The sequence below is a fragment of the Anomaloglossus baeobatrachus genome, chromosome 5, assembly GCF_048569485.1.
Source record: "Anomaloglossus baeobatrachus isolate aAnoBae1 chromosome 5, aAnoBae1.hap1, whole genome shotgun sequence".
Taxonomy (NCBI): Eukaryota; Metazoa; Chordata; class Amphibia; order Anura; family Aromobatidae; genus Anomaloglossus; species Anomaloglossus baeobatrachus.
The window spans coordinates 275,058,860-275,073,784 of NC_134357.1; the positions used below are offsets into that span (position 1 = coordinate 275,058,860).

The 14,925-nt window shown below is 43.9% G+C and overlaps 1 protein-coding gene across 1 annotated transcript; it reads left to right on the forward strand.

Moving 5' to 3' along the window:
* Positions 1-2,836: 2,836 nt before the first annotated feature.
* Positions 2,837-4,037, forward strand: MYADML2 (myeloid associated differentiation marker like 2). Its single transcript, XM_075347442.1, has one exon. The coding sequence runs from the start codon at positions 2,932-2,934 to the stop codon at positions 3,835-3,837; it is 906 nt and encodes a 301-aa protein (XP_075203557.1). The 5' UTR covers positions 2,837-2,931; the 3' UTR covers positions 3,838-4,037.
* The last annotated feature ends 10,888 nt before the right edge of the window (positions 4,038-14,925 follow it).

Below are 14,925 nucleotides of genomic sequence, written 5' to 3' on the forward strand. Positions count from 1 at the left end.
TTTATACAAAATTACTGCACACTAATACAAAATACTGTACAGTATAGTAAAAAGCATATCAAACAAATTAAACTGCACATTAGCTTACAATAGAATTGTTGGGGTGCAGAAGGTACAATACAAGCAATGTGCTGTACTGGTTAGCAGAAAGAAAGTACAATACTGTATCCACAAATGCAAATTGATAGACATGCTATATAGTATATACTGTACTGTGCAATGATATACAGTATACAGTACATATGTACAGAAAGTTACCTCCAGAGCGGGTCAGAGTGCAGTGAAAGGACAGAACTGGAAGTGTGCATGGTGAGTATTTGCTCTTATTGCAAATCATTGCTCTTTAACCAAGTTACAAATTTTTAAAAAGCTTTGCTTGTCTTACAAAACGCTCTCAAACCAAGTTACTCTTAATCTAAGGTTCCACTGTACCTGATTAGGTGTATTCTACAACATGTTTCTCTATTTATCCGATTGGTGTGTTTCCCACAGATGACCTAGGGGATATGATGTATAATGCCACTAATGTGGATTAAGTTTAGAAACAATGAATAAGGAATAGCATCCAAAACGTGTTTGTTTCTGTTTCCTTCTGTTTTTTTCTGGAATATTTATGCTACCGTTTATGGGTCTGTTTTAAGAAGTTTTGGAATAAAGATAAAATAATACAGGAACCACAGTACTGATGAGAATTAGTATTACAAATAAACATTTACATCCAGGTACCTTATAGATGAAGTGGTCCCTGATCCAAGTCGGTGCTTTCTTTTCTTCATCTTTTCCAGGCGCCATGATGAATTTTCGCATCCACAGCTCGTCTCTGCAGACTTCCATCTTCTCGGGTCTTCTGCAGCACATCCTGACACGATGCTCTTAAAAATAGCAGAATGATTATAATGCTCTTGAATAAAAATATCTGCCCTACGTACAGTGTTGGACTGGAGAACACAGGGCCCACCAGAGAACATCATATTTGGGGACACCATCCATTTACTATAGAAATTAGAAAGACTGAAGTCTGCAACAAAAAGGAAGACAGCGCTGTGTACAATTAAATAGAAGAGGGGATCTTATTGGTTAATTAAATGATCAAAGGGAGATGGTGTGGAGTAGTGTTTTTATTTGTTTTTTAATAGTGTATTTTTGTTTTTTTGTAACACTTTATTACAGCATTAGTAATAGAGAGATCTGACATCTTTACATTATTATCGCTTGGGTTTAATATTAGCCACCCCGACATGATTATGATTATCCTATGAAAAAGAGCACATAGCTGGCGTTCATGGAAGACTGTGCTTTTTGCTATACATAGCAGTGCTGTTTATAATACAAGTGATCAAATGATCACAAGTTCAGGTCCCATAGGGGAACTAAAAATGCTTTAAAAATTAACAAAAGAAAGTATTAAAAAATATGAAAAAAAATATATAAAAGTTGAAATCACTTCCCCTTGTGTCCGATTAAAAATAAAACAATTAAGAAAAATTACACATACTTGGTATCATTGCATTTGTGAGAGTGCAGTCTATCAAATTAAATGAATAATATCATATTAAATAAATTCATCCGAATGATAAACAACATAACGAAATAAGCAAAACACCAGAAATACGGCGTTTTTTGTCCACGGTCAAAATTGCAATAAAATGCATTGAATTGACCAAAACATAGTATATAGCCCAAAAATAATATCAGTAAAAAGCTAAGCTTGGGGTGCAATAAACAAGGCCTCACATACTCCCACATCCCAAAAATTAAAGACATTGCTGCTTTTGAAAAACTGCAACACAAGCAATATTTTTTTTTTATTTCTTAGTTAGTTTTACTGTATATTGAACATGGTAAGTATAAAATTAAAAAAACAATTGTGTAATTGCACTTTTTTTGCAATTTCAATGCACTTGAAATTTATTCCCATTTTCCACTGCCTCGTATGATAATATGAATAGTTTCATTCAAAGTACAAATACCTCCAATTAGAAATTTAGTATTGTATCTTTTAATTAGCTGTCTCTTACCTAATGTGCAGGGCATTGCAGCTTAGGTTTTCCATGGTTACATCCACTCATATAGTGACAGTTAGTTGCTTGTGGTCATGCCCTGCACATGAGGTAAGAGACATGAGTATATCAGGAGAACCTATTACATTTCCGATAGAAGGTATTTGCTAATATTCTTATTATTACACCTACTACATATTGGGATAGGATTTTGGAGAAGGGAATACCCCTTTAATAGACATGGTTACAATATAAAAAACATATGCCTTATGATCATTTCTATAGTGACTGAAAGAAACAATTCAATATCACCAATATTTTATTTGCATTTTGCCAAAATAAAAATTAAAGAGATGGTCCGACGCCTATAATGCTTTTTATAAATTATATAAATGAAATGCTAATGTATGTAACAGAAGCATGGCATTGAGCAACTCATCCGATAAAAATATAAAGCCTCATACAGCTGCACTGAAAAGAGCATTCAAGTTCTGACATCCAGAATGCAAAGAGGAGAAATCCCCAAAACAGTTCATAGCCTCAAGACCAAAGCTTACTGGGTCTTAAAGGGGTTATTAAAAAAAACTTAATTAAGAGGTAATTGCCATTGTGATTCTATGAGTGCGTTACTGGCAGCATATATCTCATTGCCCAGCTTTAGTATTTGTGAGCACCGACAGGTGGACCTCTGGAATGCTTGTCAGTAAGTAAAACCATCTCATCCCATCAGAGCTGAACTTGGTCCAGGACTATAAATACTGCCTCCTATTTATACCCAGGACGTGCTTGTCTCTCCAAGGGTCTCTGCTGTATCAGATACTTATTACAGAGGAAGAAAGAAGAGTCAGAGGACTACTGACTGCATGAGCTGGGACGCTGGTTTGTAGCTTCTGCAGTTGACTCTACAGCTGGTCTCCCACCATCTCTAAACATGGATAACTCTGGAGGGCCTTATCTAAACGTGCAAGCTCTGTGGTCTAAAGTGGGGATTGTCCGCATTTTGCAGCTTCTTTTTGGATGTACCACCTTCAGCCTTGTTCTCCACAGAGCTGGATTCAGTGCTGCTTATGGAACCTTCTGCGTCTTTGTTTGGAGCTTCTGTTTTGCTGTCACTGCGCTTATTGTTGTATGTGACCTGACTCGACTCCAGTCCTGCCTGCGAAACTTTTCCTGGGGTAACTTTACTGCGGCCTTTGCCATGCTGGCAGCCCTTATGACCCTCACGGCCTCTGTCATCTACCCCCTGTACTTCGTCACTCTGAACTGTACACCCGACTGCCTTACAAGAAACCACCGATTGGCTGTCAGCATCTGTGCCGGGCTTTTGTTCCTGGTCTATGCCGTGGAGGTGTTCCTGACACGTGCCAGGCCTGGCATGCCCTGTAGCTATATGGCAACAGCGGCTGGGCTGTTGAAGGTTGTCCAAGCCTTTGTTGCATGCATAATATTTGGAGCTCTTGCAACAGAAAGTCAGTATAGGAAATATGTAGCCACTCAGTGGTGTGTGGCTGTGTACAGCTTCTGCTTTGTGGTAACTGTGGTGGTGATAGTGCTCAATATTACTGGACGGGCAGTCACATTACGTTGCCCATTTGAACGCTTTGTGGTCATATATACAGTGGTGGCAATACTGATGTACCTAAGTGCTTCTGTCATCTGGCCCGTATTCTGCTTCGATACAAAATATGGGTCACCAACAAGACCATCACGCTGCTCTTGGGGACGATGCCCATGGGACAGTCAACTGGTCGTCACCATTTTCACTCATATCAACCTACTACTTTACATTGCAGACTTAGTGTACACTCAGCGACTGCGATTTGTGACTCAGCGCTAAGATGGAGCCACTAAATACCTAATGGACATGGGGACCAGAGGAATTCTTATATATACTGTGCGCAAAACCAACACTATGTCACATATACGGAACTTGCAATGTTACTATGTTGTATTATCATATTTTTCATCTCCATCTACCTATTTATGCACTAATGTTGTTATATAAGTTGCAAAATGAGCTGTCAATCATAACTTATACAGAGTCTATTTTTAATAAATTGTGACTTTCACTTCTATAGGTAACTGAACATTATTATTGGCTTATATATACATGATAATGGATTGTGTGCTGTGAACGACAGAGGTGAGCATGCACAAAGGGTTGTGTGACCTCAGAATCACAAGATTAGGTGTTTCTTGACAGGTCATTGAAATCCAAAGATACATTCCAATGCTTATTGACAAATAGAGTAAGTCAGTAATATAATGGGTTGTTTGATAGATAGATAGATAGATAAATAGATGGATAGATAGATAGAGAGAGATAGATGGACGGATAAATACAAACAAAAGAATACAGCAGCACACTGTATGCAAAATTGAATATGTGGAATTAAAACTGCATTACTGCTATGTTGGATATACTTATAATGCGAAGGTTCTTAAGGGCACTTTACACGCTGCGATATCGGTACCGATATCGCTAGCGAGCGTACCCGCCCCAGTCGGTTTTGCGAAACGGGCAAATCGCTGCCCGTGACGCACAATATCGCTAACGCCCGTCACATGGATTTACCTTCCCTGCGACGTCGTTCTGGCCGGCGATCCGCCTCCTTTCTAAGGGGGCGGTTTGTGCGGCGTCACAGCGACGTCACACGGCAGCCGTCCACTAGCAGAGGAGGGGCGGAGATGAGCGGCCGGAATATGCCGCCCACCTCCATCCTTCCGCATTGCCGGTGGACGCAGGTAAGGAGATCTTCGTTATTCCTGCGGTGTCACACACAGCGATGTGTGATGCCGCAGGAGCGACGGACAACATCGTACCTGCAGCAGCAACGATATTTGGAAAAGGAGCAACGTGTCAACGAGCAACGATTTTTCACGTTTTTGCGCTCGTTGATCGTCGCTCCTTGGTGTCACACGATGCCAGATGTGCGTCACTAACGTCGTGACCCCGACGATATATCGTTAGCAATGTCGCAGCGTATAATGCATCCTTTAAGGCCCAGTCACACACAACGTCTTACCAGCGATCCCAAAAACGATCTGACCTGATAAGGATCGCAGGTAAGTCGCTGGGAGATCGCAGGTGAGATGCCACACAGTCAGATCTTACCAGCGATGCAGGAACAATACAGGTCGCAGTAGCGACCTGTATAACGATCTCAGCAGTCACTGGGACCCTGTCACACAGTGTCAAACACAGCGATGCGTCCTGCCCAGCAGGACATCGCCTTTGAAGAAAATGGCCTGGACCATTCTGAAACGACTAGAGATCTCACAGCAGGGGCCTGATCGCTGGTAGGTGTCACACATAACGAGATCGCTAACGGGATCGCTACTGCGTCATCAAACGTTGACTCAGCAGCGATCTCGCTAGCGATCTCGTTATGTGTGACGGTACCTTTAGAGTACAAACGGTCCAATCTGTGTATGCTTACCCGCCATGATAAGGCAACCTCTATCTGGTAGAACCCTAAACCTAATAGTTATCAAACATGTCTCTCCCGGGCTAAAAACAAGCAAACTTAAAGGGTAGGTAAGATCCAACACTAATTTAAAACAGCCTTAGGCTATGTTCACACAGGGTTTTTCTTGGTAAGTTTTTGCTGCGTTGTTTAGCTGCAGATTTGCCTTGGTGTTATACAAATCCATGCTAATAAAAAGCTGCATTTTACAATCCCAGCAAAGTCTATGAGATTTCTGAAATCTCATGCACACACACACACACCCCTGCAGATTTTTTTCCTGACTGTTTTGTCAAATACCTGCGTTTTTGCTGCAGATTTCAAAGAATGAGCATGTCAATTCTTTGCAGCATTTTTGTAACGTTTTCTCATTCATACAAGCCATTTTGTAGAAAAAACGCATCAAAAAGGCACCAAAAACACCACTAAAAAAACGCAACAAAAACGAAGATGACGCAAAGGAGATTTCCTGTCACAAGATCAGGTTTTGGTCAGGAAAACAACTTACCAAAAAAGCCCTGTATGAAAATAGCCTTTAGTTGAAAGGGTATACAATTGAAGGTGGCAACTCACTCTGTATTAGACCTGTTTCACGTCAGTGAAAAACAAAGACTTTTCACTAACGTGTTAAAAACGCATATGTCCCTCCATGTGTTGTGATTCACAGCACACATGGGTTGTCCATGTGCAATCCGTGATACGTCATCCATATAAACTCACCTGTCCCTGCTCCTGCTGTCCGTGGTGCTGAACTCTTCGGCTCTTCTGTGTATCCGGCCGCCGCTACAGCTACTTCCAGGTCGCGGTGTCGTGTATAAATGCATATTCATGACCATATCGAGCCAGCTCGGAAGTAGGTTCACAGACTAAAAACTCCTTAATATAAAAAATATCAATTTTATTAACAAAAGCATTTAAAAACACTTCCACATTATATAGAAAATATTAATTGGTGCCATACAAAGATTCCAACATATATCCCCCTTATTATTCTAGTCCTATGTGTTACCCCAATTAAGGAGCAAGAACAAATGTCAGTAAGGCGCAGTATACAAGTATATCCCTAAACAGTCCAATAGTCAAGGGTCCTACAGTCAAGATCCCTAAAAGCAGCACTTTTTTTACCCTAAATTAGTCGGTTCTGCACTGAGATATAATTCTGTATATACTGCCACTTCCTATATTAGTGAGGAGGCTGTCAACCTTCTACCCCTAATCGACCCGACGCGTTTCCCCTTCAAATAGAAGGTTCTTCAGGGGTCATCAAAAAGTAGTATAGAGAAATACAATTAATTTATACATTATCCTCCAATCATACAGTGAATACAGACATAGTTTTTGCAATCTCCCCAAACAGAGTACATCAAACAAATGATCTTCAGATTGTACATATGACTATTATAGTCTCCTCTGGTGCTGTCGTATCTTTAGTCTTCAAGAATTGCCAGGTAACACAGAGTTCCACAAAATATTAGCGTGGATATTACCGAACAGAGAATTCCCGTTATAGAAATATTTTACCAATTTTTGTCATCTCATTCGGGACAAGGCTGTATTTTCAAGGTGAATGATGATGTCACCTATTAAAAACATGCCCATTCATAATTCCCCTTCAGCAAGCTTTTTCCTTTTCAGTGTCCGTGTAGATAAATGGACTAGAGTCCCCTCAGGTTGCAATTGGCATGTCCTGGTCCAAATAAGTTTAAAACTATATACCAGCATGTAGTTGGGGCTCCCTGTGTTGTTCAGAGCGTGCCCAGCCTCTGCAAAATCCACATGGAACGCTGTCTCCATGTGGATTGTATTTCTCTATACTACTTTTTGATGACCCCTGAAGAACCTTCTATTTGAAGGGGAAACGCGTCGGGTCGATTAGGGGTAGAAGGTTGACAGCCTCCTCACTAATATAGGAAGTGGCAGTATATACAGAATTATATCTCAGTGCAGAACCGGCTAATTTAGGGTAAAAAAAAGTGCTGCTTTTAGGGATCTTGACTGTAGGACCCTTGACTATTGGACTGTTTAGGGATATACTTGTATACTGCGCCTTACTGACATTTGTTCTTGCTCCTTAATTGGGGTAACACATAGGACTAGAATAATAAGGGGGATATATGTTGGAATCTTTGTATGGCACCAATTAATATTTTCTATATAATGTGGAAGTGTTTTTAAATGCTTTTGTTAATAAAATTGATATTTTTTATATTAAGGAGTTTTTAGTCTGTGAACCAGTTTTGAGCTCTCCTTGTATTACATTTTTCGTGAGAAATTTTGTTCCAGCTCGGAAGTAGCAGAGAGCAGAGGCCGGAGAGATGCAGCGCTGGAGAAGGTGAGTATAAAATGCTTTTTATTTTCTATGTCCGTGTTTTTCTGGTAAATGTTTCATGGATCACACCATAGTGCGGTCTGTGGGACATCAGTAATACCAGAAAAAAATGGACATGTCTCCGTGCGGAGCACACGGAAACGTGTGTACGCCGCGTGGAGACACGGAGAATGGGTCTGCGTATGTCCGTGATTCTGGTACATATAAATACTGTCACATACGTACCAGAATCACTGATGTGTGAAACAGGCCTTAAGGGTACTTTACACACAACGATATCGCTAACGATATATCGTCGGGGTCACGGTGTTCATGACGCACATCCGGCACCATTAGTGATATCGTTGTGTGGGACTAAAAGGAGCGACGATCAACGATCGCAAAAACATCAAAAATCGTTGATCGTTGACACGTCGTTCCTTTTCATAATATCGTTGGTGGTGCATGCCGCTGGTTGTTCGTCGTTCCTGCGGCATCACACATCGCTATGTGTGACACCGCAGGAACGACGAACATCTCCTTACCTGCGTCCACCGGCAATGAGGAAGGAAGCAGGTGAGCGGCATGTTCCGGCCGCTCATCTCCGCCCCTCCACTGCTATTGGGCGGCCGCTTAGTGACGCCGCTGTGACACCACCGCACGAACCTCCCCCTTAAAGGAGAGATTGTTCGGTGTCTCCAGCGACGTCGCTAAGCAGGTATGTGGGTGTGACGCTGCCATAGAGATCTTGTTTGCTTTGGCAGCGATCACCCCATGACGAAACAGTGACGTGGGCAGGTGCTATCGCGCATTACATCGCTAGCTATCGCTAGCGATGTCACAGCGTGTAAAGGACCCTTTAGGCTGAGATTCTCCCATCAACCTAAGACTGTTTTTAATTAGTGCTGGATTCTACCTGCCCTATAAATATGTAGGCTTTTAGCCCGGGAGAGGCTTATTTGACACAAAATAAGTTCCCTAAAGGCTGCTTTACACACTACGATTTCATATGCGATCTCGTATGCGATGTGACACGCCCAGGTCGTATATACGATCTGCAGAGATCGAACATAGGTCGTATAGGATGCGTCACACGTCCATATTCTACACGATGCCACATCGATCAATATCTCGTTAGATCTAGGAGATCGTGTTTACGATGACACCAGCATATTACTCCCCTTTTCCGGGAATGAAAGAGTCGTAGCTTCGTACATAGTTTACACCCTTGCGTGTGTGAAGTCTCGCCCTACCCACGCACATACGTCCTTAATTTCTTGATTTCTGTTCACCTGATCTTTGTGTTTGGACGTCTTGACTACAAAAGGCTTTATCTGCGACAGAGTTGTTGCGCAAACACCGGTGACGCACGTGCGTTCTTTGGTCTTGGTTCCTGTGCTGATTTCATTTTTTTGTTTGAGTATTTTAAGGTAATTTTTTTTTTTTTTCGTTACGCAGTTGGTAACACCAATCATAGCGGTGGGCGTAAGGCATGGCGTGTAAAGACACGCCCGCGTCGCATATGACATACATAACAACGATGAGGCTCGTCGTTGGTAGGGTGTCACACGTTTCAATATACCGGTTTCATTCAACAAAACGTACAATATTTAGAAAATGGACGACGTGTTTGCGATCAACGTTTTTGCGTACAATCGGAATCGCACGTAGGTGTCACACGCAACTAAAACTCTAACGATGCTAGATGTGCGTCACTTACGACGTGACCCTGCCGACACATCGTTAGATATATTGTAGCGTGTAAAGCCCGCTTAAAAGCCTACAAATTTAAAGGGCTGGTAGAATCATACCAAAGAGAGGTATGCCTTCTCGTGGCTGATGAGCTCTTATGAGTTGACTAATTTGTGCACTAAGTACCTTCATGTTATAAGTATATGTCGCGGGGAGGGGACGCTGCGCTCACCACGCTCGGGTCCGGCGCTGCTGCTACTGCTGCTCGGTGGCTCGAGCGGTGGGCCGGATCCGGGGACTCGAGCGGCGCTCCTCGCCCGTGAGTGAAAAGGGGATGGTTTGGTTTGGGGATGTTGTCTGTGACGCCACCCACGGTTGTGGTGAGGTTGGGACACCACCACTGCTCTAGACGGGGATCCTGGGAGCGATGACAGGGAGCAGCCAAGATGTTTTTCTCTCCCCTCCGTGGGTAGGGGGATTTGGTGGTCCCGTGGCCCGATGATGGTGACTGGAAGGTGGATGGTGGGGTTTGTTGAGGTGCAGGGTCGCTGGAGGGCAGCGCGGTGCCAGACGGCACGATGGTACTCACTCAGCCAATGATGTAGACGGAGTCTTTGGTAAAACAAACGGCTGGATGGACGGGTCCCGCATCCGGCTGCGATGGTCACTCCCGGTAGGTTGGCGGTGACTGTCTCTCCCTGCACCTGTGTTGTGTTGTCGGCTCCGATGGCTTCCCACCAGTAGCCCACTCCCCAGCGGTGTATTTGCCAGAGAAGCCCCTTTTTGCCCGCAGGCTCTGGCCCTGGGAACTCTAGCTGTGGCGGTAGCTGTATTTCCCTTCACGGTTGAGCGGTTGCCTTCAGTCGGGTCTTTGCTGCTGGGAAACCCCGGAGGTTCCCGTCGCTGACGGATTTGACCGGTTTAACGTTGACTCCAAGTCTGGTCGGGGTCCGTTGGCCCTGCCGAGTGGTGCTGGCTTCTCTTCGCTCCCCGGTCCGGTACCGGCGGGCCACCGCCCGTCCCCGGTCCTTACGGTTGTGCGTCAATCGGCCTCGCCTGCATACGGTCACCACCGTCTGCCAACCTTGCTGTTTCTGTGCCCGGGCCACGTACCCGGACACGGCCAGTTTGCTCCGCTACCACTCCCTCACTCTCCAACTGCTCTCCAAAAACAACTGCCTTCCTTTTCCTGCCTCCAGGACTGTGAACTCCTCGGTGGGTGGGGCCAACCGCCTGGCTCCACCCCACCTGGTGTGGACATCAGCCCCTGGAGGGAGGCAACAAGGATTTGTGTGTGTGACTGATGTGTCTAACCGGGGTGTGGGGTGTGTTGTTGCAGTACCTGTGATGTCCTGGCTTGTCCAGGGCGCCACATTTATGATATACAGCAGTATTGGAGCCTAAATTTCTTATATTCGATGTTTGCAGACATCATAGCACTTCCAGTGTGTTGCTGTATTCTCTTGTTTTTATATTACACAATCATAACAGCTTGGACCTGTTCACACTTACTTTATTTTGTTAGGAGGGTCTACATAGATAGATGATAGATTGATACATTGAAAGATACGAGTTAGCAGCACAATCCTAATTTTGTAGGTGCAATACTTTCACAAGCAAAAGGCTTCAAATGAGAAGCTGAAACATCACATGTATCTGAATGAATGATGTCCATTTTTTTCACTTATTTTCAGTGTAGTGCTGCTTCCATTCTATTTTTCTAAATAGATAGATAGATAGATAGATAGATAGATAGATAGATAGACATAAATGGATAGATAGATAGATAGATAGATAGACATAAACGGATAGATAGATAGATAGATAGATAGATAATATATATTATGCATAGAAGCATCGTTACATATACAGTGGGGAAAAAAAGTATCGTATTTTTCGTTTTATAAGACACATCCGATTATAAGACGCACCCAAAATTTAGAGAAAAAAAATCGTAAAAAAAAGTTTAGGTGAAAGTGGGGTCTGTCTCATAATCCGGTTGTATCTCACCAGAGGTGGGGTGGCAGCGGTGGTTGAGCGGGGTCACAGGGAGGCATGGGCAGTGGTGGAGTAGGTGCGGCGGGTGTTTCAGATATGCTGTGAACTAGAAGCCATACTCAGTGATTGTAGGTAACAAAATGTCAGCGGTGCGGGCTTCAAAGAAAGGGCACCCGGAGTCGACGCGTACACAGATTGAACTCTCGGTTTAATGAAGAGCCAAGATCTCATCTGCGCACATGCCACTTTCAGGCGCCATTTTCCTTAAGTCCGTTGCTGGAAAATCAATGGTCCGGAGGCGGCGCGTTCGCAAGTGAGCTCTCGGCTCGTTATTGAGAGTTCAATCTGTGCATATGCCAACTCCAGGCTCCATTTCTTTGAAACCCGCACCACCGACATATTCTTTAATCACTGGGGATGGCTCCTGCATCGCTGGGACACCTACAGCATCGCTCTACTCCTTCCACCACCACCTGACCCTGTTCCACCGCAATCCCCCACCCCCCAGTAAGCTACAACCAGATTCTAAGGTGCACCCCACATTTTCCTCCCAAATGTTTGGGAGCAAAAGTTCATTTTATAATCTGAAAAATACAGTATTTGATACATTGCCGATTTTGTAAGTTTTCCCACCTACAAAGATTGGAGAGGTCTGTAATTTTTATTGTAGGTACACTACAACTGTGACAGACAGAATCTGAACAGAAAATCACATTGTATGATTTTTAAATAATTAATTTTCATTTTATTGCATGAAATAAGTATTTGATGTAATAGAAAAAGAGAACTTAATATTTGATACAGAAACATTTGTTTGCAATAACAAACGTCAGATGTTTCCTGTAGTTCTTGACTAAGTTCGCACACAATGCAGCTGGGATTTTGACTCACTCTTCCATACAGATCTTCTTCAGATCTTTCAGGTTTTGGGGCTGTGGCTGGGTAATATTGAGTTTCAGCTCCCTACAAAGATTTTCTATTGGGTTCAGGTCTGCAGGCTTGCCAGTCCAGGACCTTGTAATGCTTTTTCCGAAGCCACTCCTTAGTTGCCCTGGCTGTGTGTTTCAGGTCATTGTCATGCTGGAAGACCCAGCCATGGTAGATCTTCAATGCTCTTACTGAGGGAAGGAGGTTGTTCACCAACATCTTGCGATACATGTCCCTGTCCGTCCTCCCTTCAATAAGGTGCAGTCGTCATGTTCCCTTTGCAGTAAAGCACCCCCAAAGTTTGATGTTTCTAACCACATGCTTCACGGTTGGGACTGTGTTCTTGAAGTTGCACTCATCCTTCTTCCTCTAAACACAGTGAGTGGAGATGATACCAAAAAGTTCTATTTTGGTCTCATCTGACCCCATGAGTTTCTCCCCTACCTCCTCTGGATTATCTAGATGGTCATTGGCGAACTTCAAAAGGACCTGGAAATGGGCTGGCATGAGCAGGGGGACGTTACAGGATTTTAATCCATTATATCATAGTGTTACCAACTGTAATCTTTGATACTGTGGTCCCAGCTCTTTTCAAGTCATTGACCAGGTAATCCCATGTAGTTCTAGGCTGATTACTGACCTTTCTCAGAATTATTCTTACCACACAAAGCGAGATCTTGCATGGAGCTCCAAACTGAGTAAGATTGATAGTCATCCTGTGTTTCTTGCATCTTCAAATTTTTGCACCAACAGTTCTTGCCTTCTCACCAAGCTTCTTGCCCATTGTCCTGTAGCTCATCCCAGCCTTGTGCAGGTGTATAATTTTGTCCCTGGTGTCCTTAGCTCTTTGGTTTTGGCCATGGTAGAGATTTTGGATTGTGACTGATTATGTGCACAGGAGTTGTTTATACAGGTAACGGGTTCAAACAGGCGCAATTAATACAGGTGCTGAGTGCAGAGCAGGAATTTCTTAAAGAAAAATTAACAGGTCTGTGAGAGCCGGAATTCTTGCTGGTTGTTAAGAGATCAAAAACTTATTTCATGCAATAAAATGCAAAGTATTTATTTAGAAATATTACAATATGATTTTCTGGATTTTTTATTCTGTCTGTCACAGTTGATGTATACCTACTATACAAATTACAGACTTCTCCATTCTTTGTAGGTGGGAAAACTTGCAAAATTGGCAGTGTATCAAATACTTATTTTCCCCACTATATGTGTTGAACATTTGAGATATTGAAAGTATATTTGCAAAAATAATTTCAAGGAAATGACTATTTCATTCTTTTTACACATATATAGTAATAATATAGTAATATTTCTTCACTTATATAGTGCTATTAATTCCACAGCGCTTTACATACACCAACAACACTTTCCCCTTTGGGGCTCACAATCTAAATTCTATATCAGTATGTGTTTTACTTTTTTAATTTGTATTTATGTGAAGCCCCACCGGTGTAGTATCGGTGCATTACCTTCAGGGACTCCACGTAGCTGGTGCTGGTCACAGGTAGGGAATCTTCGGTTTTGATCGTGACGCCACTCTCAGTATTGCGGTCAGTAGGGACCGCCACTGCAGGTTGAAGGTCGCCTGGGGCTGATGGTGTGTGCAGTTAGTTGGAATAGCCTCCTGAGAGTGAGGCAAGCCCCAGGGCCCAATGTAGGTTTGTAGTACCACAAGTCGCAGAATGACTCACACAGGCAGAATGTCTTTCAAGGGCTTTACTCACATTTGATGGCAGGGTGAGTAGCCCGGGCGTAGCTGAGATGAACCAGGTGGGAACCAGGTATCCTTCAGGCTGACTTTATGAGGGTGACTACTGACTCGCCTTCCTTAGCCCTTGGTGGTTTGGGGTGACCCCGACTTTGAGTCCCTATGGGGGTCACCCAGGGAAGATGCTGCAGCCTCTCTCCCCCTTTTGGTTGCCGTTTGCTTGTTCCCCGGACCAGGCCACTCCAGCTGCTTGCCTCCTGTGACCTATGGGCCCTCACTGCGGTTACGTGGCTGCGGCTTTTGTGGTGTTGTGGTGTGGGCTTTGAGAGCCCCACACCGGCAGGTTTAGCAGAAGAAAGCTGGATCTATCTCCGCTTCGGGATCTGCCGCCCGGTTGGGCCTGGTGCTCTCTAGCAGTCTCCTTACTTCCCACTCCGTGCTTTCTCTCTAGCTGAAGCTGGCTTTCAGGTAGCACTCCTAGTTGACCGTTCTCCCCCGTCAGTAGCCACTGCGCGGGCGCTGTTAGACAGCAACAGCCCCACAGGTCTGCTCCTCACTGAGCCCTCTGGAGTTCTCTGCTCTAACTGACTCACTGCTCCTCCTCTCCTGTTCTTGCCTACGCCACCTAGCAACCAGCCCCTGAACACACCCCCAGCTGGGAATTGAAAGTTAGCTCCTTCTGGCTACTCAAGGGTCCCCTCTGGTGATGTGGGAGGCCTGGTCACTATGCGCCTGTGTTCCACACCCCAGTCAGCCTTCTGGATTACCTGTATTGTACTGTCCCCAGCATGGGTGCAGTACTCAGTGGTGCCT